Source organism: Saccopteryx bilineata, chromosome 1 (genome assembly GCF_036850765.1).
Source record: "Saccopteryx bilineata isolate mSacBil1 chromosome 1, mSacBil1_pri_phased_curated, whole genome shotgun sequence".
NCBI classification, from domain to species: domain Eukaryota; kingdom Metazoa; phylum Chordata; class Mammalia; order Chiroptera; family Emballonuridae; genus Saccopteryx; species Saccopteryx bilineata.
The window spans coordinates 365,593,045-365,620,881 of record NC_089490.1 but is presented as its reverse complement, the minus strand read 5'-3'; the positions used below and the strand labels follow the sequence as shown (position 1 = coordinate 365,620,881).

The window sequence follows — 27,837 nt, the reverse complement described above, 5'->3', positions numbered from 1 at the left end:
TACAGAGGCATGGTGGCTGGCAGGGCACCGGTTCTGGAAGATGGGCCAGAGAAGCCAATGCTGGAGCAGGGGGTCATTCAGGTCACCCCCTCCCCCGACCCCTCCCTGCTGGCTAGCACATCCCATGTTAGCCCTACAGGTCCCAACAGCAGCTGCAACCTGGCAATTTCCCTTTTAAGGCCTGGGCTGAGAGTAGTGCCTCTCAAGGGACCTGGAGAATCTGCCCATGGTTCAGATTATGGACACTCCTGCTCTATTCTTGCCCCTGCCCCTAGGGATGCAGCAAAAGTAGCTGTGACTCCAAGGCTGGCAGGCGGGTCATTTCAGGGCAGGAGGGGGCCCAGGGCAGGGCTACTGGTCAACCTGCAGGTCCTTACAGGTTCCTGTTGGTGTGCTGGTCGAGGATCTAGCCACACAGCTGTGCTACAGACAGTGAGGAAAGGATAGCAAATGGTTTGAACAGTTTGGATGGAGGTCAGGGTAGGGCATACTGTCCAGCCCCCCCTCCCAACAGCAGGATGGGCCCTCCTACCCTTCTACCCAGATTGGGGGAGTGGGCTGTAGGAGTGGGAAGGGGAAGGAGGGCTAATATTTCCTGTCCTCTCCCAGGGAGATCCCATGAGGCCACCTAGGCTGTGCAGGCACCATATATAGATGAATGGTGTCCCCCTGAGTTTGTGCAAAATGGCCCTCGACCTTCCCATTGGACTGTGTGCACACATACACACACACACACACACACACACACTCTACCCTAAGCCCACCAGCTGAGAGATTTCCCACCCAGCAGCAGTGAGAGCCACAACCTCTACCACAAGGGGTCAGGTAAAGCACCCCTTGGCCACCACCCTCCGCCTCCTGCCTGCTCACCCGCAGCACTTCCTCCAGCATGAGCCCAGCCTCAAGCCCCCCAACCCTCCCCCTCCTAAAGCATGTGTCATCTAGCTGGGGCAGCTGCAGAGTGAGTAAGGGATTGCCCCCAGGGGGCCAGACATTTAAGGAACCGGTGACTCCTGGTAGCCTCACTGTTGGGGCAAAGGAAGGAGGAGACTGGCAGCCTACAGCCCGGGTACTAGCTGCACCTCCAAAGCCGTGGGCACAGCGTTTGAAGGTTCGGAGGGACTGGTCACACAAAGGTAAGACTTCCCTCGTCCCTCAAGAAGGAGCAGAGCCTGCTACCTTCTGAGCCCGGAGAGGGACAGCAGGAGCTGGGAAGAGGTGGTCTCAGAACCCAGAGGGAGAAACATGACAGGCAGAGATATATCATCATGGTGGGGTGGGGGGTGAAGTTTACCTCCCACTGCCTAGCTCAGAACAGGGTTTTTGGGGGACCAGGAAGAGCACTAGACTCAGAGTCAGGCGGCCAGGATTCCAATCTGAGTGACCTTGGACTGGTTGTATCTCTCAGACATCAGTTTCCTCCTATACAGACAGGGGTTTAAAAACTGCCCTGCTGGTTAGATAAAAGATGGTGGGCACATGCATTCCCTGAAATACTGTATAGCTATTAACAAGAAGGAGGGTGTTTATGAGCTGGTATGGAGAGACCTCCAGGAGGTATGACATGAAAAAAGGGGGTTGAATAGTGGATAGTAGACTACCTTACATGTTAAAAAGGGGAACAAGGACAAAGATGTATTTTCACAAAGGCCTAGAGACCACCAGTGCTTAGCTGTTGGGGGAGGGTTTGGGATATGGAGGGGCTCTAGAGTGGAAGGGAGCCTCTTCATAAAAATGTTTATATTGTTGTTTTTCTAACTATGTGATTGAATTACCAATTCAAAAAAAAAGTATAAGAAAAACTCAACCTGTGTCTTTACTAAGTCACAAAGAAAAAGCTGTAGAAATGAGCTGTCACCTGTCTTAGCATTCCACCAATGCCAGAGGTCCTCAGGGCCCAGGAAGAAAATCCACGGCCTCCTTCCAAAGCTTGCTGCAGTATGGCTTAGTCAGGAAGTTCCATCTTAGGTCTGACTTGATTTCCTCCTGAGAAAACCTCCAGCACTGTCTCCCTAGTTCCATGTTGCTGTCAATAAGTATCTTCAACTCCCTTGGGCCTTCCTTGGTTTTCCAGATAAACCTCAGCCCTACATGCTCTCCTCTCAGAACTTGAAATGGTTTGGGATTACTCCGTAAGGGACAAGCCCATTGGTCCTTGTAACCAGGCTGGGAAAGTGAGGTATGAAGGGAAGAAGAGAGGCCAGAAGAGGCTTGCTGCCTGACCTTTGACCCTCTCCTGTGCACTGCTATTACCCCTTGTGTTCACCTGCCCTGTCCTTCTCTCTCTCTCTCTCTCTCTCTCTCTCTCTCTCTCTCTCACACACACACACACACACACACACACACACACACAAGAACATCTCTGAATCTCCCTCCTACTCCCTTGTCCTTCATGGCCTCATTCTCTCTGTCCTCCCAGGTGAGTGCCCACGCCTGCTGTTACCATGACAACCATTCAACACAAGCAGATGCTGCAGGAGCACATGTCCATGGAGTTCTCCAGCTCCACCACCCACGTGCAGACCTTCTCCCAGACGACCAAGATCATGGGAGGCAAGTAGAATGGGGGTGGGGGATCAGGAAGGGGCAGGCTTTCTTCTTCCACATCCACCCCCTGGGCAGCCTCAGTCTTTGTGACAACTGGGCCCCTCAAGATACCAAGAGCAATCCTATCCCAGCCTGTGCTTCCAAGCTGCGCCTTGATAAAGCTTTTCAGCCAACCATATGTTCACCCATAGATCAGCACTCCAGGAAAACAGTTTAGGGAAAATCAATCATACGGCTGTATAGGAGTGACTGATGAGCTCTTAATTACTTGAGGAAATCAGTGCCACAGGCAAACACATGCATCTCCAAAGGTAGAATTTCAGCATGGAGGAAGTTAGGGAGGTATCATCCTTGTCTGCATATGAATAATGTTGAACCTGTTCCACTTAGGATATAGAAGACTTTGAGCTGCCCATAGAGAGAGGATGAACAGATAAACAAGTGACCTAAGCTTCCAGGCTCTCAGCCCTTGGGGACCAGACAGGGGGAGGAGCAGATCCGAAGGAAAGCTGAGAAATGGTCTCAGAGCAGAACAGATTGTTTTAGTCACATCTCTAGAGAAAAGTGATTAAAAGATAGCTAGGAGCCAGGATATTGAATACCAGTCCTCCCAACCATTGCTTCTCCCTCAAAGGCCTGGAGAAGCAATCCTTCAAAGGCTTCTGTGCACAGAAATCAAGGCCAGATAAGCATGCTATACCAAGCCCTCCTGGTCTGTGAGGCAGAGCAAACAGAGGGGAACCTGAGACCAGAAGTTGCAAATTCAAGTGATTAGAGCAGTGATTCTCAGCGCTGGCTGCACATGAGAGACATCTTAGTGTGGTGGTAAGAGGGAGAGGAGTGAAAAAAATAGCAATACCTGAGCCTCACCCAACTGTTAAACCAGGTGTTTGTTTTTAAAACTCTCCAGAGATTCTGCTATGCAGCTAGAGTTTAAAATCACTGACCAACAGAGTCCAGGCAGGGAACATAAATGCATGAGAAAAGACAGGTGAACCAGAGAGGGCATACCCCATCTAAAAGGGAAGCCATATTATCTCCTGCTGGTCATTACCATATGAAAAAAAAATGAGAATCCAGAAGTCTGAATTTTTATATGAAACCTCACAATTCCTAGGTATAGGGCTACTTTTAATTTTTTTATTATTAATTTTTAGAGAGAGAGAGAGAAAGGGAGATAGAGAAACATCAATTTGTTGTTCCACTTATTTATGCATTAATTGGTTGATTCTTGTATGTGCCCTGACCAGGGATTAAACCCACAACCTTGGCATGGTGGGACGATGCTCTAACCAAATGAGCTACCGGGCTAGGACCATAGGTCTACTTTTTGTTTAAACATTGTAGAGGTCAAATAAAATACATGTGAAGGCTGGGTAGAACTGCACACAGCTTATGTGAGACTTCTGCTCACTATTTAACAGCATGCCGCAGGGCTTCTTAACATGCCTTTCTCTTCTCAGTCATTCTGACTGGTGGGGATAATAAAGGCACCTCCTTCACTGGGCCATTGTAAGGATTAAATAAAATAATCTCTGAAATATGCTTAGTACAGTTTCTGACAAAAGGAGGGGCTCCATGATTCAGAGCAATTGTTATTAACACACTAGCCAACAAGATTTTGTGTAGTATAGTGTACACTGAAAAACAGTTTTGTTTCCCATGTATAAAATTATATTACCACATTGAATATGCTCCCTCAGATCATGAGATTCCCATTTATCGTCCTACTGGACTGCTGTTACCTGCCCTTCATTCAGAAATAGTGGCAATGACTGCTGAACCCACAGGAGGGCAGGGAGAAGGCCCACAGCAGAGCTCAGCTAAGTGACCAGGCCTTTCAAGCAGGAGCAGGCCCGCCCCTTCTAATACTACTGGGGGACAAGGACTTCCAGGAGAGAGAGGCACAAGAGATCAAGAAATTCCCCAAAATGACGTCTCCTTAAAAAAAAAATGGGGAGTCAGGGCCCTGGCCCAAAAAGGGTGATTGACTATTGGGGGCGGGGTGGGGGGTTTGGCGCCCCCTGATGGTTGAAACTTGCCATAATACAATGACTCACCGACTATAGGACCTCCTTTCATGGCCAAAGCCGGTCCCCAAGCTGGCCTAAGGTGTCCCACCTTAGAAAAGGCCGGTCCTTCAGTCCAGGCCTGAGCTCTGCCTGGAGTCCATTCTGACCTCTCGCCTGCCGCTACAGAGGAAGTCGTGACGAGGAAATCGTCAAGCACTGTCGAGTTCTTCAGTTTGGTGACTCGGAGTACCAACATCCCTGAGGGCGAAAGTGTCCCGGAATTTGTGGAGAAGCCTCACCCGGTCACCGCGCCCGAGGGTACGTCGCTCCCACCCCATGTCTCCCAGGCCCCTGGATATCCCCTTTCTTCCCCAGTGTCCCAGCCACCCCACCGCCACCACCTCCACAGTCCCCAATATATAAACACTGGCAGATACACGCCAAGGGTCCCTCTCCTGCCTGGGCTGGGGGGAGATCCCCGGAAGGCGGCAGAGAGCAGGCAGAAGGTACAGCCTGGAGGCTAAGAGGTGAACGTGGTCCTGTGCCCACTGCAGGGGATAAAGCTGTGTTCCGAGCCCAGGTCAAGGGGAACCCCAAGCCCAACATCTCCTGGAAGAGAGAAAGTGGCATCCCCATCAAGGAGTCCGCCAAGATGTTCTACGACAGCGTTAACAAGGAGCACGTGCTGAAGGTGCCGGCCTGAGCCTGAGATCCAGTTGCCATGAGCCCAGAGACAGGGACCACACACACACACACACACACACACACACACACACACGCGCGCGCGCGCGCGCACAAGCCTGGGTCCTCTCACCCACGGACAGTCACAGCGAGACCCCAGAACTGGGAGGTGGGAAAAAAGACCGTCGCTGCCCTAGACGAGGGGCAGGATAAGAGAGTCCAGTCAGGAAGTAGGCCTTTCCAGGGGCGAACAGGGGACCAAAATTAGGGGCAGAGCAAGGCAGACCTTGAGCTATGCTGGAACAAGGAGGGGCTGGCACAAATGGGAAAGAAGGAGCATCCCAGATGGAGAGTGAGCCTGAGGAACCATGAGACCAAGCTGTGGGCGTGGCTAGAAAGGGGCGGGGCCACAGTGGGTGAGGGATGCTGAGTTGGAGAGATGGAGGGAGGCGCTGGTCATAGAAGAGGAGTGAGGGTTGGGTTCCTGGACTTTTCCAGAAGAGCCTTATCAAGGTTGGATAATCCTTAGGTCTAACCAGCTTCTGTAACCTCTGGCTCCTGACCCTTTGAGGAAAAGGAGGGATCCCTAGGGGAGACCTAGGCCTATAATTATTCTCGTTCCACTTGATCCTGCCCCTATTTCCACTGTGAAAAGCAAATAGCTTGCCTGCTCCCCCAGAGACCAAAGTCAGTTCCTTCTCCTCACAAAGACCTATCACTGGACCCTCAGCCCCCCAGAGTGCCCTACTTGCCACCCCTTACACAACAAACTCATTCAGTCTGTCCAGGTGGTGGCGCAGTGGATAGAGCGTCAGACTGGGATGCAGAGGACCTAGATTCAAGACCCTGAGGTCGCTGGCTTGAGCGCGGGCTCATCTGGTTTGAGCAAAGCTCACCAGCTTGGACCCAAGGTCGCTGGCTTGATGAAGGGGTTATTCAGACTGCTGTAGCCCCCTGGTCAAGGCACATATGAGAAAGCAATCAATGAACAACCAAGGTATCACAACGAAAAACTGATGATTGATGCTTCTCATCTCTCTCCATTCCTGTCTGTCTGTCCCTATCTATCCCTCTCTCTGTCTCTCTCTCTCTCTCTCTCTCTCTCTCTCTGTGTGTCTCTGTAAAAACAACAAAAAAAACAACAACAAAAAAAAACTCATTCACACAGTAAGCCCCCTGGGATATAATTACCATGCTACAGGCACCAAGACAGTCTTAGTCACCACTATTTCTTCAGGGGCTCAGCACAGTGCCTACCACATAGGAGTAACAATGTGTTAAAGGAAGGAATACTCAGCCCATTGCCAGGAAGGGCAGATAAAATAACAACCCGGAGAAAATCCCTGTCTTCCAAGAGCTCATAGCCGAGTGGGAGAATCTCAGGCAGAATCAGGCTACAAACACAGACACACTGCTACCTCAGACCTCCAAATCATAGAGGCTGTTTAGTCCTCCACACATACACTCAAAACTCGGCTCCCCATTCCCCCAAATACACCTTTCTTTCTCACAGAAAGTCTCCTTATGGTCCCCTCCCTTGTCCCTTACTAATGGCCTGAATCTGATCCAGCTGGAGCCACTGACCTCGGATGACTCTGACAACTACAAGTGCATAGCAAGCAATGACCATGCAGATGCCATCTACACTGTGTCCTTGCTGGTGACAGAGGGTGAGCCAGCCCCCTCCTCCTGACCTTTCTTCTTAAGGGTCAGAGCCCCCCTGTCTGACCCTGTTCCTCTTTCTGTCCTCAGGTCAAGAGAAAATGGATTTCAAAAAAATGTTGAAGAAGAGGTGAGGCTGAAGGGTCCTTTGTGAAGGGTGCTGTCCCCCTACCCTGCAGGCTGGAGCTTCTCAAAGCTTTTTTTCTCAAGCCTCTCGAAGGCCTTTCAACAGGGCTCTGATTTAAAGGCCCAGGCTCCAAGAATCCATGGGGTGGGGAGGGGCAGCTCAAGGTTAGGAAAGGCTCCCCCTGTCTTCAGAGGGAGTTGCTGAGTCCAAGCTTGGCACCCATCTCCTCCCAGGAGTACCCCTGCTCCCAAGAAGCAGCAGAAGAAGGTGACAGATGAGAAAGAGATGTTGGAGATTTTGGCCAACGTGCCCAAGAAGGACTTTGAGAAGGTCTGCATGGAGTATGGTTTCACTGACTTCCGGGGACTGCTCAAGAAGCTCAAAGGGATGAAAAAAGTAGAGGTGGAGGTCAGTGCCAATCTAGGGGGAGGGGCCTGCAGGATGGGCCTGGGTCTCCCCAAAAGCACGAGTGCCTGGCCTGCACACTCATACTCAAAGGCATGCGTTCTACAGCAAAAGCAGAAAAGGAACTCAAGTTGTCTCCCTTCTACCACTCCTCTCTTCACCACTCCCTAATACTTGCATGGACTTGGAGTCAGACCTGGGTTCGAACCCCAGTTCTACTGCCTCATTAACTATGTGAAATTGAGCATCTCTCTGAACCTCAGTTTCCTCATCTGCCAAATGAAACTATACTTTCCTCTTTCAGTTGTTTTTGTGTTGTTGTTGTCATTCATTTACTCAACCAACTTGTCATTATTAAGCATCTACACTGGAAGTAGAAAACCTGGGTAATGGGCCCAGGTTCACTGTAACCATACTATGAATGATGGTGCTTTTCTCTTCCCCTAGTATATCTGTCTCCCCCAGAGCTTCCAGTTGATTGGTGGCAGGAGGTTGGAAAAGCATGGCTATCTAATCAGTCTAGTCATTTCTCACCAGACTTTTGGGGGGGGTTCTTCCAGGATTGGGGGCACAGACTGGGCAGGCGTTAGGTGCCCCTGACACTGCCATTTTGTTATCGCAATCTCTTAGACTATCCGGATTCTGAAGCCCCTGGAAGACATAGAGACCAAGATTGACACCACAGTGACCTTTGAATGCATCATGGAGCTGAAGGACCCCAATATCAAGATGACATGGGTCAAGGTGGGAGAGCATCTAGTCAGGGCCCAGCCTGGCAATATCATTTCCTCTTTGTACCCCGTCCCTTCACAGACCCTCTTATTGTCCATCAGCCACGTCCCCTCTTCTATCCCATCAAGAGGATGCTTCCTGGTATGATTGAAACGGGCTGGGAGCTGGCCTCTAGTCTTAGCTGTTCTGCCACTTTGCTGTTTAGATTGAGATAGTTTCCTTCCTCTCCCTGTTTCAGTATGCCCATCTGAAAAGGCTGGGCTAGATGGTCCTGAAGGTCACTGAGGATCTGTGCCTTCGAGAGAAAGCATCTAATGAACTCATCCATCTTATGAGTTCAGGCCTTAGGGAAGGTAGGGACCCTAGATCTCACTGATCCAGATGACAAGGCTAGAGAGATCTTAGGGGCCTCCAGCTGTGTTTTAGGATCGTAGAGAGGTATACATGACACTTGCCATGACATGGCACAAGCTCAGACTGGCCTTGGGAACCTCTAGAAGTCTCCTAAACCACTTCATCTGCTTTTCTACCTGTTTCATGAGGCAGGGTACTGAACCACTGAGGATCCAGTACTCCCTGGGCAAGTATGATGTGAAGCAGCTGGGCACCAAGTACATGCTGGTTATTACCAATGTGAACACGAATGATGCAGGCATCTACAGCCTGTCCGTGGGCGACAAGCGGATGACTGCAGAGCTCAGAGTGCTGGGTATGAGCGTGGGCATCTGGGGGTACAGGAGGCCAATGGGAAGGAATAGCCAGGGATGCAGTCCCTGGGAATATGGAAGAGAGGACTGTGGGGCTATGCAAGAAAGGACTGAATTGGGCTGGGAGTTCATGGAGCAGGGAGACATGTGGTATAAGGGAGAGCACTATGAGATAATAGGTGCCTTGGGCCAGTGTAGAATAGTGGTGAAGAGCACAGTCTCTGGAATTAGAGTATTGGGGTTCAAATTCCAGCTTCTCTCACTTATGAGCTGTATGATTTGGGGCAAGTTATTTAACTTCTCTTTGCCCCAGTTTCCCCATATATAAAGTGGGCAATAATAGTAGAATCTATCTGTGTGAGAATTAGATGCATTAAAATGTACACATTGGCTAGAAGAGGGCCTAGCACATATCTTAAACTACACAAATACTCTTTAAAATTGCTGTTAAGGTCACTGGGGAGAAGATCATATAAATACCGTGTGAGGGGACTCTAGGATTCACAAGCAGAATGAGAGAAAGGACATTTTTCCCACCTGTGGGCTACAAGAGGCCAATGACATCTGAGTCTCATGCCCCCTTCACCATCCTACTCCCCAGGAGAGACTAAGGCTGCAGTCCAATGACTACTTTTTGCTGCAGATGAACCGCTGAAGTTCTTGGGAGAGATGAAGCCAGTGAAGGTGACGGAGCGCCAGACAGCAGTATTCGAGATCCGCCTCTCCAAGAAAGTGCCCGACTTCGTGTGGAAATTCAATGGGAAGGAGCTGAAGAGGGATGAAAAATATGAAATCACAGTGTCCGAGGATGGTCTGACCCACACCCTCAAGATTAAGGATGCCAGGCTCAGTGACAGTGGCGAGTTCTCTGCGGAGGTGGGGAACCTGGTCCAGAAGGCCCAGCTCACTATTGACCGTGAGTGGTTGGGCCAGTGCTTGAGGGGTGGGCTTTATGCTACGGAAACCTCCATGTGAGCAGTCATCCATCCATTCATTCAACCCTCCATCTATCCATCCATCCACCCACCCATCCACCCACCCATCTCCTCTTTGCAAGACCCTGTGATGGGTACTAGAAAGAAAGAGGGTTTGCCCCTCCACTAACTCCAAGTGTAGTGGGAGAGGCACATGTGGAAATGCAGTTAGAACAGAAGCTTTCAAGCAAGGAGCCAAAATAAACTGGGGTCCTATTGTCAGCTGGGAAATCATAGGCCAAGAAATGACTAGCCTTTGTGGCTCTATTATCATATATTACAGCACATCACTCTTGATTACTCACATTGTTCTAACTAGTTTGGAGAATCGCACATTATGGTGGGTACACCAAGAAGCATGTCACACATGTGAACCACATGACACATGTGACATGTTTTATTACTGTGATGAAGAGAGAGACACAGAAGCTGTAGGAGCCTAAAGAAGAGACACCACCTGGCAATGAATATGGTGAAAAGAATAGGATGAGGTGATGGCCAAGCTTCACTAACAAGAACAAAAAGTAGTTCAGCTTTCAGAGAAGCAGGAAGAGGAGAGGACATTCCCAGCAGAGGGAATAGCATGTGTAAAGACCCAGACACCAAAGAGACAATGCAGTTATGGCTGCAGTTACAGGCTCAGTTTTACTTATGAGGAAACTGAGACTCATAGAATGAATGCATTGCATACAGTCAGCTAGCAAATAAGGGGCAGAGCTGGGACTCTTCCTGAAAGGTGCCTCCATGGGTCACATGTTGCACATAAACACACTCTATGTCACAAGTCCCTGTGTTTTCTGGGGCCAAAAAGAGAAGCAGGGCAGCATGTAGCTGCAGGAAAGGATGTAGCAGGTCGGGGGCAAGTCCAAGTGTTTATCTGTCTGCAGGCATCCCCATCAAGTTTGTGAGCACCCTCAAGAATGTACGTGTGAAAGAGAGGAGCCGTGCATGCCTGGAGTGTGAGCTGACATCCAAGGATGTGACACTGCGCTGGAAGAAGGATGGGCAGCTGCTGGAGCGTGGCACCAAGTACAGCATGAGTCATGAGGGCAAGCGAGCAGAGCTGATCATTGAGGATGCCCAGCTCAGTGATGGTGGCGAGTACACCGTGGTGGCCATGCAGGATGGAGACCCCACGGAATACAACAGTACTGCCGTGGTCACGGTAGAGGGTACACACCCACCCTGTCTGTCCCCACTGATGAACCCTCTGACCCTAACTGTTCCCTAATCTGGACATGGAGCAGCCCCCCTATTGATTCCAACCCTCCCCCAGACAATGCTCAGTTTCTACTTCCTCACTCTGACCACTCCCAGCTCCTAAATTCTAACCATCTCTGACTTCCCAGGTCCTGAACATCTCTACCTCCTTGACCCAGATCATCCCCCACCTCTCAAACTCTATCTGAAATCCCTTGACTTCATCCTTTACTTCCAACCTCTGTCCCCAGCAACCATGATCATCCCACATCGCTTGACCCTGACCAACTCCTACTCACTAGCCCTGTCAATTCCCCACAGACCCATACTACCCTCAATTCCCAGTAGCCCTGGGCATCCCACAAACCAGCAAAACCAAAACTAAACATTCCAATTCCACTAACCACCTGCATCCCCACCAACTATTCCCCATCTTCACTGAGCATCCTAAATCCCCATGACCATTCTCTGATGATCAGCTACCCACCCTCCAGATTAGTCATCTCCCAGTCTTCCTGGTTGCTGTTTCCCAATGCCTCTGACTTTACCCAGCCCTCACTTACTTGCTTCTATCCCCACACTGACCATTTTCCAATCGCCCATTGACCATTTCCAAACCTCCTGCTCATCATAAACGATTTTGATAGACACTGCACACCTGCCCCTTCCCAAAGTCTCCGCTCCCTTTCTTCCCAGAGCGTCTGGCCACGGTGAAGAGTGGCATGTCCGACGTGCACGCGTCCACCGGCAGCCCTACTGAGCTGTGCGTAGTGCTGAACGACGAGAAGGTGGAGGGTGTGTGGCTGAAGGATGGCAAGGAGGTTGGAGCAAGGGCTGGCTAGGGAAGGGGACCAAGGAGGAAGGGGGTCAGCGGGTATACACTCGCACACACGCCCACCCCTCGCCCCCTAGATCACGGTCACGGACTTGCCAGGCGTGCAGATCGTGAAGCAGGGTGCAGTACACAAGATTATCTTCCCCAGAATGGGCCCAGAGTACGAGGGCAAGTACACATTCCGAGCCAAAGGCGCAGAGAGCGAAGCCTCGGTATTCATTGCAGGTAAGGTCGCCACGCATTGTACACAAACCTCAACCAAGCCTGCCCCGCCCGCATGTTCATAGCTCCTCCTCCACCCCGGACTCCTCCCCCCACCCCTGCTGGGCTAGCCTTCCTTACCGACCGCCCTCCAGATCCGCCTACCATCGATCCCTCTGTACTGGAGGCGCTCGCCGCCCACCCAGTGACTGTGAAGGTGGGCCACACTGCGAACATCAAGGTGCCCTTCCGGGCAAAGCCACTTCCCAAAGTAACGTGGTACAAGGACGGTGTGGAGGTGACAGAGGAGGAACGCGTGTCCATGGAGCGCAAGGAAGACCAGGCGCTGCTCACCATTTCCAACTGCGTGCGGGAAGACAGCGGCCTTGTCATGCTCAAGCTCAAGAATGACCACGGCTCAGCCACAGCCACTGTGCACCTCAACGTGCTGGGTGAGGGCAGGACCCTGGCTGGGCTGGGCTGAGGGCACCTGCTGCCCAGTGTTCAGAGTAGGAGGTAGACTGGAGACGGAGTTAGAGTTCAGGTTGAGAATGGGATTGGTCTGCTGGCTTTGTAGCCAGAAGCTCACTTCCCTAATTAGGTGGCCTTGGGCAAGTCAATTTACCTATCAAAACCTCAGTTTCTCTTGTAGAACAGGTGTTGTTGGTTTTGTGTGTGTGTGTTTAAGTATCTATTTCAAGAGACTAAAACACACAGCAGAATGCACACCACATAATAGACCTTCAAATGTATTCATTGACTTACAGATGAGAACATGGTTGGAAGTACGGTGGCAATGAGGTGAAATAAGTGGGATTTTAGGGATGGAAGTGAGTTTGGTGGGGTATTGGGTTGTAAGTGAAACAGTACGGGGATGGGACATAGGGTTAAATGAAGTTGGAGAAAAAGATAGAATAAGGGTGGAAATGGGATTTGAGATAGGTCAGAACATAAGGTTAATGAGAGAGATAAGAAGTTGGACTTATGAACTCTTTCCATATGCAACGCACATACACACCACCCCCACCCCTCCTCCTGCATCCCCACCAAGCTGTGGGGTGTCAAGTCCAGCTCAGCAGCAAGACTTAGCGCCTCCTCAGTGTCCTCAGTCCTGAGGCCACAGAGGTAAAGTATCCCCAGCTGTCCCTCAACCCAAAAGGGACCAGTAGACATGTAATTATAACATAAGACAGACGATAATACCAGAGAACACTGGAATTCTGGAAGCTCAGGAGAGAGAGAGAGAGATCTTGTTGGGAAGGGGGATGAGGGAGTATCTGCCAAGGCCCCTCAGGTCTTTAGTCTGCTCACGCCTAGGCAGACAGGAGTCTCACGGGGGGTGGGGGGAGATTAAATTCTTTGGACAAGTCTTAGAAGGAGGGTCAGTGGACACAGGGAAGGGTGAGGGATCCAGAAAGTTCAGAATCTACCCATGTTCCAGTCTGGCTGAACCTCTGGTGAGTGAGATGAATCATTCTGACCATTTGCTCCAAAGCCCCCATTCTGATGCCATCTTCTGTCCTCAGACCGTCCCAAGCCCCCCCAGGGCCGTGTGGAGTTTCTGGAGCTCTCGGGTAATTGTGTGCACATGAAATGGAAGGCCCCAAAGGACAACGGAGGGCGGCCTGTGACACAGTTCATAGTGGAACGGAGGGCAGTTGGCAAGAAATCCTGGATTAAAATAGGCGAAGTGGACAGCAAAGTCACCAAGTTCTCTACCAACAAAGTGGAAGAGGGAAAAGCCTACCAGTTTCGAATTCTGGCCGTCAATTCAGAAGGAGTGAGCGACCCTCTGGAGTCAGATGAAGTGTTTGCAGGAAATCCTATCGGTCAGTGAGAGAGCCCCATGCTCCTCAGGGAATCCAGGAGTCAGGATAGGGGCATTCAGCCAGTGAGGAATGCTGGTCTGTGGGGAATTTCACAGTGTCATTTCTCTAACCACTCCATGAGACAGATGAATTCCAGAGTAAGAGCTGAACATCGTTTGGGGCATGAATTCTCAACTTTTTCCAATCAGATCACATGCACAACATACTCTTGTGTGTATATCCGAAATGGAGCAATTCCAGGGACCCGATTCCACTTATGATGTTACTTTAAGGATAACCTTGAATCCATGCTAAGTATTTTTCCAAAGAAAATCTTTGATACCCTGGCCAGTTGGCTCAGTGGTAAAGCATTGGACCGGTGTGTAGAAGTCCTGGGTTTGATTCCCGGCCAGAGCACACAGGAGAAACACCCATCTGCTTCTTCACCCTTCCCCCTCTCCCTTCTCTCTATCTCTCTCTTCCTCTCCCACAGCCAAGGCTCCATTGGAGCAAAGTTGGCCCAGGTGCTGAAGATGGCTCCATGGCCTCTGCCTCAGGTGCTAGAATGGCTCTGGTTGCAGCGAAGCAACAACCCAGATGGGCAGAGCATTGCCCCCTGGTGGGCATGCTGGGTGGATCCCGGTCAGGCACATGCAGGAGTCTGTCTCTCTGCCTCCCTGCTTCTCACTTCAGAAAAATACAAAAACAAAAAGTCTGTGACAACTTCAATATTTTACTTATGATTACTATTTAATTACTTTCTACATTTCTTCCAACTGATCTCCATGTCCTAGTGTGTCAAGACAGTACCTTAAGAGCATTGGAGGTGACACAGGTTGGAAGGTTTATGTCAGTAATTCTCAATCTTGGCTACACAGTAGAATCACTTGAAGTCTTTTTATTTTTTTTTTTATTCTTTTTTTTTTTTTTTTAGCAAAAGAGAGAGACAGAAGGGGGGACAGAGAGGAAGGGAGAGAGATGAGAAACATCAATTCTTAGTTGTGGCACTTTAATTGTTCATTGACTGCTTTCTCATACGTGCTTTGACCTGGGGGCTCCAGCTGAGCTGATGACCCCTTGCTCAAGCCAGTGACCTTAGGCTCAAGCCAGCAACCTTTGGGCTCAAGTCAGAGACCATGAGGTCATGTCTATGATCCCACATTCAAGACCGCAACCCTGTGCTCAAGCTGGTGAGCCCAGGCTTAGGTCAGCAACCTCGTGGTTTTGAACCTGGGTCCTCAGCATCCTAGGTCAATACTCTATCCACTGCGCCACCGCCTGGTCAGGCTCACTGAAGATCTTTTTTAAAATGTCGGTGCCTGGCCTTGGCTGGGTAGCTCAGTTGGTTAGAGCATCATCCCGATATGCCAAGGTTGTTGGTTCAATCCCATCAGGTCACATACAAGAATCAATCAATGAATACATAAGTGGAACAACAAATTGATGTTTTTCTTTCTTTCCCATCCTCTCTCTCTAAAATCAATCAATAAATAAAAATTTTAAATGCTGGTGCCTGACCTCTACCCCAGACCAATCAAATTAAAATATCTGGAGGTAGACACTAGTTATTGGTATGTTTCTTTTTTAACTTCCTACTTCAGATTAATATGCAACTAGAGTTAATAATCATGGATTTAATTGTTTTTTAAGGAGGAGGCCAGAAGTTAGCATGGAGTGGACAACTGTCTATAAGCTCCCTCTCTTAACTTCTGCCCTGTAGAGCCCCCTGGTCTTGCCTCCCAGCCTCAAGTGACTGATGTGACCAAAGAGGCCATGACCATCACATGGAATGCCCCCACCCAGGATGGGGGAGCCCCAGTACTCGGCTATATTGTGGAACGAAGGAAGAAAGGCAGCAACCTGTGGGTGCCTGTCAACAAGGACCCCATCCAGGGTGAGTTCCTAGGGACAGAGGCCCAGGAGGAAGTAAGGGAGGCTTTGCTGGGTGGACTATGTACCCCTGCTTCTCTGAACATACTCCCTCCCCTCACTCCTTTGGGGATTTTAGCAGCATCCCATGCCCTTCTCTTCCATGCCCTCCTACCCCATGGACCTCCTGGCCTCATCACCCCTCCAATTCCCATTTCAGACACCAAGTGCACAGTGGATGGTCTCCTGGAGGATACAGAATATGAATTCCGAGTTATAGCTGTGAATAAGGCGGGCCCCGGACATCCCAGTATACCATCCAACTCGGTGGTGGCCAAAGACCCTGTCAGTGAGTTTGGGGCTGCCAGGCCCCAACCCATAGTGGAATTAGCCCATTCACAATAGTGAGAGGATTTCTTCTCTGGGAAAGTCTAATGGGAGGGGTGATATCAAAGAGTCTTCACTTTGTGGGAGCTGTCAGCTTACTGAAGGAACAGAATTCAGACACATAGTCAGCAAATGAAGATTGAGAACCAAAGATAGTGAGGAGGCAGGTTGGAAAAAAAAGTTTTTTTATAAAACCTTGAGTATTTCTGATCCTGGGGTAGTAGAAACATGGTCGAGAGTGAAGTAGGGGTGCTAGGTGGATGGTTGGGAGGGTGTTGCTTAGGAGTTGAGGTGGGGGTACTGCATGTGAATGGATGTGGTGGAGACAGATGAATTAAAGGTTGGGGTTTTGAATACAGAGGGTTTGAATAGGTAGACTGTTGATTTTGGAGGATACTGACTTCAAGGGTGAAAGTGTTGTCAGTGAGAGAATTGAATTTGGAGGTCGTTGAGTGTACAAGGCCAGGTATTGAGAGTCTTAACTGTGGGAGTTGGAGATAGAAGTTGTAAAGTTAGGTTTCGGGACTGTTGAGTGTGGGCACTGGCATGGGGTTGAGTGGAGATGAGTTTGGGGGCTGACTGGATATGTGTTGCGCTCCAGAACCCCCAGGCCTGGTGCAGGGCTTGCACGTGTCGGATTCCTCCAACTCCAGCATATCCTTGGCCTGGCGGGAGCCTGCGGAGGGAGACCCACCCTCCGGCTACATCCTGGAGATGCGGGCTGAAGACAGCAAGGAGTGGTCCAAGTGCACAAAGATCCCCATCTCAGGCACCTGCTACACGGTGGGAGGTCTCACCGAGAGGCAGAAATACTTCTTCCGAATCCGGGCTGTGAATGAGGCTGGTGTTGGGGAGCCTGTGGAGCTGGACGAGGGGGTCCGTGCCATGCCACCACCAGGTGAGGACACAGAGGGCTAGGGGCTTAGGCCTCAATATTCTAGCTTCCAGACCTTCCTCCTTGGGACTTCAGAGAAAATTGGGTCATGCTGTGATCCAGAAAAAGTCATCGTATTTGTTGTGCCTGGACAGAGTCAGGAGTGACCCTAGGGGCTTCCCCACCAAAGAAAAAATCATTATGTGCCAAATAATATCTAGAGTGTGCCAAAGGAGGTGTGAGATATATAGAAACAAATAAGACACTGGACCTGCCCTCAAGGGTCTTACATACTCTTAGAGAGACAGATGAGAAAACAAATAAATGCTTCATAGTGATGCAGGCTGTTAGATGTCTAGATGGCCTGTAACAGGGGCATGGAGGAGGAGAGGTGGGAAAGGCTTTGGAAGGAAGGCCTAAAACTCAGTCTTCTGGAAAGAGAGGTCCATGTCCCAACCTCTGTCTCCTTTATCTCAGCGGCCCCCAAGTTTGACCTCAGTGCCCGGCTGAAGAGTCACATGGTGGTCCGTGCTGGAACAGCCCTCTGCATCCATGCTGCCTTCTCTGTGAGTCATTCCTGGCCCTGACCCCAGATGCCCACTATTTCACTGATGGCTGCTATAGCTCTCATAGTCTCTGCCTCTGATTCTGCCCCTCGCCAGACACCTGACACTAGAGCCTGGCAGGAGACTCCTCAACATTGGGGGAGAGCCTGCCCCCAAATACCACCTAGGTGACCCCTGGTACCATCTCCTGTCACCTCCAGGGCTCACCACCACCCAATGTGATCTGGCAGAAAGATGGCATCCCCACCAAGGGCAGGGAAGCCATCTCCAAGGGCAAAAACCACTCCCAGTTCCTCATCAACAGCACCAAGCGCTCTGACTCCGGGGTGTACCGCATCTTGCTCCAGAATGAGTTTGGAGAGGCACACTATGACATCCATGTACGAGTGACAGGTATGACAGTGGGCAGAGGCCTCAGGGAACATCCCTGCACACTCTCCAAAATATAGCTCCCACTCCTGCTTGAGACCCTATCACTATGAAGTTCCGCCTTGAGATAGCGAAGGCTTCTTTAGTGCCGCCAAGTGAGATTTTTATCAGCCTTTGCCTTAATGCAGAGGGTCCTGAAGTCCCAGGGCCATTGAACTAGGACCAAGCCCTTGTTTCAGTTTCTGCAGTCATCCCTGGTGAGCTCCAGGACATATGTAGAGTAGGTCCAAAAAAAAAAAAAAAAAGTAGAGGATGGGTGATGGGTGACAGGCAGGAGGGACAGATGAAGATAATCCATTAAAAATTGGGGCAACCTCTTAGGGGCGGAAGCTTTAAATCAAGTCTCAAACCCCCAATGAATGAAAGAATGAACTTTTGTTGAACAGCTGCCACATGCCAGGCACTTTACCCAACATTTCTCTGATAGTTGTTAGTCCTACTTTGCAAATGAGGAATTGAGTCTCAGAAAAAACAATTTGCCCAGTTCACAGGGCACGTAAATGGCAGAGCTACACTTTAGAAACAGGTCTTTCTGACTCCAAGACACCAGTCACCTGAGACTCAAAGGGTTTGGCAGGTGGCTAGTGTGGGGGCCAATATTTCAGGCCCCCCAGGGTGACTGACAGATCCTCTAACTGTTCCAGATTTTCCACGGCCACCCACAAACCTCCAGCTGTTTGAGGAGGTCCCCAACACAGTGACTCTGACCTGGAACCACAGCCCCGACGTGCAGGAGGACGGAGAGGCCCACTACGTCATCTTGAAACGGGATGCCAGCACCGCCACCTGGTTCACAGCAGCAGAGCGCGTCTTCAGCAACAAGTACACAGTGACTGGGTTGCTCCCTGGCAGGAAGTACTACTTCCGAGTGTTGGCCCGGAATGAAGTCGGAGACAGTGACCCGCTGGACTCCAAGGATACTTGGCTTGTCAACAAGGACAAGAGTGAGTCAGGGTATTTGAGGGTTCAGGTTACATCTGAGATCCCCGATGGGACGTAAGGGTTTACAAGAGTTACCCGAGATCCGAGGTAAAATCAGAGCACCACTGAGGCTGAGGGTGAGCACTGTAAAGTCGAGCAGGAAAGTAAAGGTCAGGAAGCCTAGGGGAGAAGATACCTGTGGGGTACACTGAGGGGTGGGACTAAGGTGGAGGTGAGGAGGTGCCTTTGGGGACAGGGTGGTGGTGTGGGGCCAGAGGGAAGGGCGGGGTGTAGTACTGAGAGTGGTCCTCTCTGAGCCCAGGGGCTGAAGGCAGTGAGGACTGGAAGGGTCTCCCAGGAGCAGGGAGCAACGTGAAGTCCAGCAACCGTGGAGGGCAGGGATGACGGGTGGGGACAGTGTCAGGAAGTGTGAGATGCAGGGCTAATGCAGGGCTGAGCCCATGGAGGCTGGGAGGACCCTGAGGAAAGCTTAGAGAGGGAATTAAGAGCAGGGTAACAACTCAGGTCTGGGCAGCTGGTGGCTGAAGTCTAGGACTCCAAGGTCTGGAAAAGTAAAACCCTATGGAGCTGGATTGGGTCGTGGAACCCTAAAGCAGCAAGGGGTGGAGGAGGAACTTTAGGAACCAGTAAAAAGTCAATCCCCAGAGTTGGTGGTGTTGGGAATGTAACCCAGGTCACTGGAATTCCAAGAGCTCAAAGGTTCCTTCCAAGCTCTGACCAGTGGTGGGTAGGGGCCTGGAGGAGCTCACAGCCTCTGCATCCCACCCATGCAGTCGAAGACCTGAGCTCCAAGCTAAAGCCATACCAGCAGAAGGACTGGCGCCATGCACCGCGCTTCCTGACTCTGCTCAAGCCACACACGGTGCTTCGCGGTCAAGACTGCACCATGACCTGTGCCTTCCTTGGGAACCCGAGGCCCACGGTGACCCTCTACAAGGGCGACGTTAACATCACAGCTAACTCCAAGTTCTGGTACAACTCCACCAGCGGCGTGTGCACAATTGTCATCCCCACCTGCACACTCAAGGACAGCGGAGAATACAGCGTGCTGGTGGAGAATGAGCTGGGCAAGGACCGCAGCAGCTGCACGCTCACCGTCTATGGTGAGAAGGCTACAGGATGGGGGTGGGGGTGGCATGGGGGTGGGGATGGGGGTGGGGTGGAGGAAGGTTGCCTCCCACCTGGGTCAGTGGCACAAAATAGTGGTCTTGCTGGTTGTTGACTCTCTTCGTATGGTTGGCAAAGTTTTTAATTTAATCTGCCATCAGGTGGTGTAGACATTGGTCATAGTTGGTACGTTCTGCACCCTCAATGTCATTCGTTATGTCTCGGGCCCCTGCAGACATTTGGGAGTTTACAAATGCTCAGCAGACCCTAGTTTGCAATCCTTGGTAGGCCTGGACTTGCCTAGAAAAAGATACTGGTCAGTCTTAAACCAGACTCACCAATCTCAATCTCTCCAAAGGCATCTTTATGTTACAAAAAATATTTTTTTAGATTTTTAGAGAGAGGGGAGAAAGAGAGGGAGGGAAGGAGAAGAATCAACTCGTGATTGCTTCACTTTAGTTATTTATTGATTGCACTGTGGGAGAGAGATACCTTTCATACCACGGCTGCTGACAACTCCATTCTGGTTGTGAGCCATAGGCGTAAGGTCCTGGCTCCACCACTGACCAACGGTGTGGCCTTGGCAAGCCACTCTGAGCCTATTTCTCATCTGCTTCTGAGGGTTGTTGCGAGGCTTAAGTGAGATAGTGTATGGAAGTGTCTGGCGAATATTAAGTGCTGAATCATTGGCAGCTCTTGGCTACACACACTCAGCTGACCCTGGGAGACTGGAGTGGGGGCCCAGCATGGGGAAGAATTGAGGTCCCAGGTAGGGTCCAACCCCTGGTTCCTACATAGTGACCACTAGTCCAGCATTGTGGGGTTTCCCTTGCCCCTGGCATCACTAAAACAAATACTTGCTTTGCTCTTTCAGACAAAGATGACAAATCAATTCTAGCATCAGTCACCGAGAGCCTCCAGAAGAAATCAAAGTACCTTATGTGAGCCCAGCCCAGTCCAGGCCACAGGATGCTGTGATGTGGGGCATCTTAGCCTGTCCTCTGCCTGGCCCCAGTAAGGGAAGCCCAGTTTGCTGTCTGGTGCATGTCAGTGTAAACACTCAGTGAAGGAGTGGGACAATAAACTGACCGAGCTCACCCTTTACTGTTCTTGACGGTCCTGTACAGCTGGTATATAGCAGGGACCAAGAAGATGGGAGTAGACAGAATTGGAGTGGCGATGACAGAACCCAGACTGCTGAGAGCCTGGTCCAAACTCACCCACACAGGGAATGACCTGCCTCCTTTTAACTGGGCCCTTGCCTTCCCCTCCTCCATAGCCACACTGCACCCTCCCCTCTCAGGGCACAGGTGGGCAAGTCTTACCTGAGTCATCCTTCTCCCGTCCTGCTTCCTCCCATTTTTCCATACCAGGTAGGTCTGTCATCAGAGTTCTGGGGTTCAAAAGGATCAGGACCTTTCCTCATTCGTGTCCAGGGTTTCCACTGTTTGAGAACTAGAGCATCTCAGGGCTAGAAAGGATGAGTCATCCAGCTCTAGGTTTCAATGCTTGTGTTTTTGCAGTGGAATCTTTACTTTAAAAACACCTTAAGCCTGACCAGGTGGTTGCACAGTGGATAGAGCATCGGACTGGGATATGGAGGACCCAGGTTTGAGACCCTGAGGTCACCAGCTTGAGCACGGGCTCATCTGGTTTGAGCAAAGCTCACCAGCTTGGACCCAAGGGCGCTGGCTTGAGCAAGGGGTTACTCGGTCTGCTGTAGCTCCATGGTCAAGGCACATATGAGAAAGCAATCAATGAACAACTAAGGTGTCGCAACAAAAAACTGATGATTGATGTTTCTCATCTCTCTCCGTTCCTGTCTGTCTGTCCCTATCTATCCCTCTCTCTGACTTTCTCTGTCTCTGTATAAAAAAAAAAAACTTAAGAAGCTCCTGGGCCTAAAACAAGGATAAGGGTCTTTGCACCTCATTTCTCCACTTACTCTTTTGCTACCATCCACTAGATATTTTCATAAAAGTCCATTTTTGAAAATCACTGATTCATCCAACACCCACAAGGGACTTGAGTTGCCTTCTATCACATTCCCACAACTGTACAAACTGTACAACCTCTCTACTAAGGGAGTATTCAACACCACCCAAGGCTTCCCTTTGAATTCTGGGTCAGAGCACTGCCCATTAAGATGCAAATGTCCCTGGAATGTGGGGGACACATTATTCTGCCAGGGCTTCACATCAAAAGTATGAATCACCCAGTCTAATCCTATTCCTCCCAGCTGTTCAACTGAGCCCTGAGTCCAAGAAAAGAGAAGATGGCTGAAGGGAACCTGCATCATTTTGGAGCAGACAGCAAGTCTAGGGTGGGGTAGGGAGGAGACGGACAGCAGGAAGGGGGACACTGGGTAACGAAGGGTCACCAAAAGTGCTGGGCACCTGTGCACAGGCCAGTGCATCAAGGACAAATTTGGACAGTGGCAAGTACTACCCATCCCCCCGTCCTCCTCAACTACATCCTCACCCACACACGTGACCAGGGAAGTGAAACCCTCTCCAACCAGCAGTGTTACCAGAGCCAGGGAGCCAGCCTGGCGCCAAGATGCACTGGCCAGTACTGTGACCCAGGCTGTGAGGACATCCAGGGCCCCTGGCTCCATGCCCCCACACCCTCCTCTCCAGGGAGGCATGATCCAGACAGAAAGATAGACAAGCGGGGCAGCATGGCCCTTGGTTTTTATTTTTTCATATGAACAGTAAAGGATGGAGTTGTCCCATCCTTGCTCACCTTGCATTGAATGTGCCTCGGGTCTTATGACCCTAGAGTATCATCGGAGCCCCCCTCCTCTTGCTCCCAGTGCAGCAGTAGCAGGGAGAAAAGCACGGGGGGCAGGGGAACTCGGGGACTTCCAGCTCTCCGAGCCAGGCTCCGCACCCTTCCAGCAGCTCCCTGAGGCCTCTCCCTATAAGACTTTAACAGACAGCAGAACACAGATGGCAGAGAAAGACACAGGCGGGGAGACAGATTGCACACACACAGACCCACACAGGTTGGCCCCTTCCTTTGGCATGGTTCACCCTAGCCCTGGGGACAGGGCCTGAGGGTGGTGATGTGGGGCCTGAGCTCTGGGCTGGCCTCTGAGAGAGATGGGACCAACTTGAATTCTTGATACCCCAAGCTCCCAGGCCAAACAAGTCCCGTCTTTTGCCTACCTGGACTGACACCTTCCCACCCATCACATAAGAGACTGAGATTGTTCAAGTAACAAGGATAGATGAGGGAAAGGGAGACTCCACCACTATCCAATCTTCCCAACGAGGGGCCTTCAAAAGGGGCTACAAGCCCTGGCACAAATTTCTCTCCTTCCCCTCAACTCTACATTGATCAGAAAGAGCGGCAGTGGGTGAGCCAGACTCCTCTATTTAGTAGAACAGGAGAGGTCAAGGAGCTGAGCACCATCGCCCTCCAGAGAGGCTATGACGATCCCAATGGAGTTGAGGTGGGGAGATGTCTACTTCGGGCTCCAGCAAGGAGCATTTGTCTGGCTCTTTTTAGCTCTCGGCATTGTCCTGGACCTCTAGCTTTGCTAGAGAGATCTTTTCCTGCTCACCCCCTCAAACTTGTATTTTCCAGGAGGTACTTGCTGCTTCAGGCTGAAACTGCAGCCATCCTGAACCAGCTCTTGCAGGTTCCTAGGTTCTGGGTCCCAGTCCCAGGAGAAGAGAGGGGTGACCAGACCCTAGCCCCTCAGTTGGCCTTGCTCAGTTTGTAGTCTTGTGCTGGCTCCCGGCTCTCGACAGCTGACAAGGCAATGAGCATCTGGGCAGCATAGTAGGTGGACATGATGAGTGCCCGCGAGTAGGGCACAGGAAAGCAGAACTTGTTGATGGCGATGGTCAGGTCTGAGATGATAAAGAGCACTGCACCACTGCCCGCTGCCAGCTCAGTCCAGCGCCAGGCTGCCCCGAGCAGCCGTAGCCCGGCTAGAGCCCGCCAGCCCATGAAGCTGACAAGCGCCACATAGACTCCCACCAAGTAGGTGAAGGCACCTGAGAGGCCCGGGTAGAGGAAGGCATAGAACAGGCACGACAGCACTGCCATCACCAGACCTGTCCGAAGAGCCAATGGCTGCATGCCAAAAGCTGAGGCGTAGAGCATGTGGGTCACAGCAAACATCAGTAGACCTGGGAGTGAGAGAATGAGGGGTGCTGAGGGCAGGCTCAGGTGAGTAAGGAGTAACAGGGGCTGGGGTGGAGTGGAGTGTTTGGGATAACCCAGGATCTTTGTTTTGGGGGTAGGAAGACATCTATAAAGGTAAAGACAACCCCCCCCCCCCACTGACTCTCCTAAGGAACTCCAGAACTATCACCAGATCACCAGCGAGGTCATCCTCCAACAGGGGCACCACAGTTTTTGGTCTCAGAACCCTTCAGAGTCCCCATATTCTTGTTCAAAGCTCCCAAATCCTTGGCCCCCTAGGACTTTCTAACCCCCAACCCCCAGGATTTCTCCCAGGTAGCTACTGTAGTAACTGACCGTGCACAAAGTAGCCCTGGTCCTGCCAGATGAGGAAAGCATCACCTAGGGCGGAGAACACGAGCCCCACAAAGATGCGGGTGGCACTGGGGTGGGCCAGCAGGAATCCTAGGCCGTGGGCCAGAAGGAAGAGCCAGAGGCAGAAGATGGGGAGGCACTTGATGAGGGCGCTGACCCACGATGGGCTGGACGAGGGCAACCAGAGCACAAAATACACGCAGGTGGCCTTGAAGAAGAGCACCAGCTTGGGCCCCTCACTCTTCACCTGGAGGACACAGGACAAGGGCAGGACTCAGAGCTTGGGAGTTCAGAAGGCCATAGAAGAGCTCAGAGCCAGCACCTTAAGCCCAGATATTCATCCCAGAGACAGGCCCACCTCCCAACTGGGGAGGATCGATTGACACATACAAACCAGTTTGGCCTGCCCCAACTAGCCATCAGAATGTGAACAAGCCCATCACTACCCTGAGGCTGAATTCATTAGGAGGGAGAAGGGCTCCACTATTCGTCCATTTTTGGCCCTGGGGCAGGACCAGCATGGTCACTCATAGGGCAGAAAACAAACCTTGGGATAATGGCCCCTCCTGCAGCCCAAATGCTTCTCTCTTCCTGCCCCCCTCCTGTCGCCTCACCAAAGTCCCTAGCCCCTCTCTGCCAGCATCAGCCCTCAGCTGTCTGAATAGAGTGCAGTCAGCAGGAAACCACAGAGAAACCACAACCAGCCAACTCGTGATCCTCAGTAATGGGGCCAGGACACAGGTTTAAGGACCTGGCAACACCAGGTAAGTGCCAGGAATGTGTGAGGTAGTGCCCTGCCAACCACTTCGGGCCCCACAGGCTCTCTCCTCAGCCAGTCTGCTCCTCAGCTTCCACCCCAGCTGCTCTAGCCTAAAGGTAACCATGCCAGGCAAGGAGAGAAGGTAGAGATACTGACTGAAGAAATGGACCCATGAATCGAGAGCAAGAAAACTGTCCCTGAAACACTAGCAATTTCAGGGATCTGGGGGTTGGAGAGTTGTGTCAGTCTCATTTCCCAGAGGACAAGAGCAACTCAAGGCACATCAGAAAGAGAAGCAGGAATGAGTGGGGGTTCTCTTCCCAACTTTTGATCTGAAGCCAGCAGACAGGCTGTGAGGAGAAGGGGAACTAAGAGGGGGAAGTTGTAGCAGCTGACTTGGTCTCAGCTGGATTAGCAGGGGGGAGGGCAGCTAAAGAAAGGTTGTATCCAAGGTCACTGTGGGCACTCTCCAAGCTGAGGGAGGGGGGCTGCTGCAGATATTTCGAGTATGTGATCCCCTGAAACTCCTTTTCTTGGGCTTCTGGTACAGTATCTCTACATTATTCAGAGCAGCCAAGCTGCCCTGTATACCCACACTCTGCCCAAAGTGACTGTGCCTCTGTCTGGGTGAGCTGTCCAGCACAGGGCTCAGGGGACATACTCGGATCCCCAGACCACCAGTTACCTAGGGACTGATCAGACTGTGAAGAAAGAGGTTGGGAAGAGGAAGATGGATGGGTCCAGGTCTAAGCCTGCCCTTGCTCTGTCAGGTTGAGAGCAAGGAGAAGAGATAACTACGTGCCCTGCCTTCCTCTGGAGATCCCCCCCTTCCAGGCTGGGCAGGACAGGGCACAGGTAGAGCGGGAGACTGAAGGAGAGGAACAGCCCCGGCTGTCCCCAGCTCTCACCAGCGTTCACCTACTAGCCCTGGAAGCATCCACATCTGCTGCATACCCCTCCCCCAACGCTATATTTCCTAGAAGAAATAGGCAGTAGTAGCTTAGTAGCTGGGGAACCTTTAACAGTCAGGGAGAACCCAGCACTAGAGGAACGATGGGGAAAAGAGACAAAGATTAGAGTTGATAAAGTGGGAACAGGGAGAGCTGTCAATAGAGAATGACCCCGCTTTTCACAGGATGTTACCAACGATGCTGAGACACAGCGGCGTCCCCTCCCTCGCCCCAGACTTACTTATAAAATGAGGAAGGGGAGGAAACAAATTTGGGATAGGATTCCCAGGAGGGCCCAGTCACCCGCCTGCCCTCCCTGCCCTTCCCACGCCTCCCTATAGTCTGCCCACGCAGAACTCGGCAGCTCGCTCCTGTCCCCGGCAGCAATCCCACCGACCCGCGCCAGACACACAGAGATCAACAAAGTCACGCTTCCGAGTCACGTGCCCACGGAGTACCTCCCTGCCGCTGACAGGCGGGGGGCGCGCGGCGGAAGGGTGCCGTGGTTCTGGGGAGCCGGAGGCCTCAACAGTGACCGCCTCCCGCCCAGGGACGCCGCCACTGCGTGACCCCTGCCCTCGGCCCCCAGAGGCTTGGCCTGCCGCAGGGCAGTCCTCAGGCCGGTGGGCTCCGGCCGCGCAGAACACACTCACCACGGTGACCGGGGACACCATGGCGGCGGCTCCCGGCACCTGGCTCTGGGTGCAGCGCCCAGAATGCTCCAGGTGCCAGGTGAGGCGGCGACGAGGTATCAAAGCTCGGGGTGACGGACAATAAATACCTCCCGCGCGCAGGGCGCTGAGGGGCTCTGTCCGCGATCCCCGCGACGTCACCGCCCGGGCCAATGGGGTGGCTGGAGTGCGAGGGGGCGGGGCCTGGCTGGAGACGCCGGCCAGGCCCGGGGGGCTTTTAGCTCCCAGGGGACGGAGGGCGGGGCCTCCAGGGAAAGCTCTGCGGAGGCGTCCCAGAACAATGTGTAACCCCAGTTTCTGGATAAGAGGCACGTTTGGGTGAGACACGAACATTCCTGTCCTGGACACACGGATACACACATTTTCTCATAACCCGGTGATAAAACGCAAGGACAGGTTCCCTTCAGCCTATAAACACGCAGTCCACATGGACACAGTGAAACCCATAACCATTAGTGTGTACACACCGACAACTAGATGGATACACAACTTCCAACATGAAAAAAGACACATAAAGAGGTACACAACAGCCGTGCACCCATAATCCTAACATATACACAATACAGAGACACATGCAGAATCACCATTACCCGTAGATGCTAAACAGTATGTACATAGACACATAAACAACGCCAGGTTGACACACATCCTTCGACTTAAAACAGAGATGCATACAGGCTGCACACAGCAGCCTATTGGCCCATAACAAACACAGAAAGCCAGCTGCCCTTAAGCACATACCTCTCACAGCTCAGAGATGATTGTAATACACTAACACACCAGGGATGACCCAAGGACAGGCAGACCAAAAGCATATTTAAGGACTCAAAAGAATGGGAACTAACTTTGCCAAAGATA

At 51.5% G+C, this 27,837-nt stretch overlaps 2 protein-coding genes across 3 annotated transcripts; one reads left to right on the top strand and one right to left on the bottom strand.

Moving 5' to 3' along the window:
• The first annotated feature begins 956 nt into the window (after positions 1 to 956).
• Positions 957 to 21,153, top strand: IGSF22 (immunoglobulin superfamily member 22). Its single transcript, XM_066251100.1, has 23 exons — positions 957 to 1,136; positions 2,420 to 2,553; positions 4,746 to 4,877; positions 5,114 to 5,250; positions 6,811 to 6,910; positions 6,993 to 7,032; positions 7,263 to 7,437; positions 8,065 to 8,178; positions 8,713 to 8,875; positions 9,517 to 9,789; positions 10,735 to 11,019; positions 11,744 to 11,868; positions 11,960 to 12,107; positions 12,239 to 12,535; positions 13,610 to 13,912; positions 15,612 to 15,785; positions 15,981 to 16,109; positions 16,749 to 17,045; positions 17,499 to 17,587; positions 17,788 to 17,980; positions 18,661 to 18,960; positions 19,732 to 20,061; positions 20,940 to 21,153. Exons 2-23 carry the CDS (start codon positions 2,445 to 2,447, stop codon positions 21,008 to 21,010), a joined length of 3,984 nt encoding a protein of 1,327 aa, XP_066107197.1. The 5' UTR covers positions 957 to 1,136; positions 2,420 to 2,444; the 3' UTR covers positions 21,011 to 21,153.
• Positions 21,154 to 21,290: 137 nt separating this feature from the next.
• Positions 21,291 to 27,116, bottom strand: TMEM86A (transmembrane protein 86A). 2 transcript variants are annotated; one of them, XR_010728094.1, is made up of 4 exons: positions 26,941 to 27,116; positions 24,560 to 24,824; positions 22,811 to 24,207; positions 21,291 to 21,509 (listed from the first exon to the last, which is right to left on the bottom strand). XR_010728094.1 is itself a non-coding variant. In XM_066251111.1 (3 exons), the coding sequence occupies exons 1-3, from the start codon at positions 26,959 to 26,961 to the stop codon at positions 23,771 to 23,773; spliced, it is 723 nt and encodes a 240-aa protein (XP_066107208.1). In that variant the 5' UTR covers positions 26,962 to 27,116; the 3' UTR covers positions 22,729 to 23,770. The 2 variants fall into 2 exon arrangements, 1 of the variants encoding a protein (XP_066107208.1); XM_066251111.1 differs by lacking the exon at positions 21,291 to 21,509 and having other exon boundaries at positions 22,729 to 24,207.
• Positions 27,117 to 27,837: the final 721 nt, after the last annotated feature.

Coding starts and splice junctions, on each gene's coding strand:
- IGSF22 (XM_066251100.1), top strand. CDS start 2,445: ATGACAACCATTCAACACAAGCAGATGCTGCAGGAGCACATGTCCATG. Junction 12,108..12,238: donor AGCCTCGGTATTCATTGCAG/GTAAGGTCGCCA, acceptor ACCGCCCTCCAG/ATCCGCCTACCATCGATCCC. Junction 17,981..18,660: donor CATCCATGTACGAGTGACAG/GTATGACAGTGG, acceptor TAACTGTTCCAG/ATTTTCCACGGCCACCCACA.
- TMEM86A (XM_066251111.1), bottom strand. CDS start 26,961: ATGGTGTCCCCGGTCACCGTG. Junction 24,825..26,940: donor TGGTGTCCCCGGTCACCGTG/GTGAGTGTGTTC, acceptor TGTGTCCTCCAG/GTGAAGAGTGAGGGGCCCAA. Junction 24,208..24,559: donor CCAGGGCTACTTTGTGCACG/GTCAGTTACTAC, acceptor TCTCACTCCCAG/GTCTACTGATGTTTGCTGTG.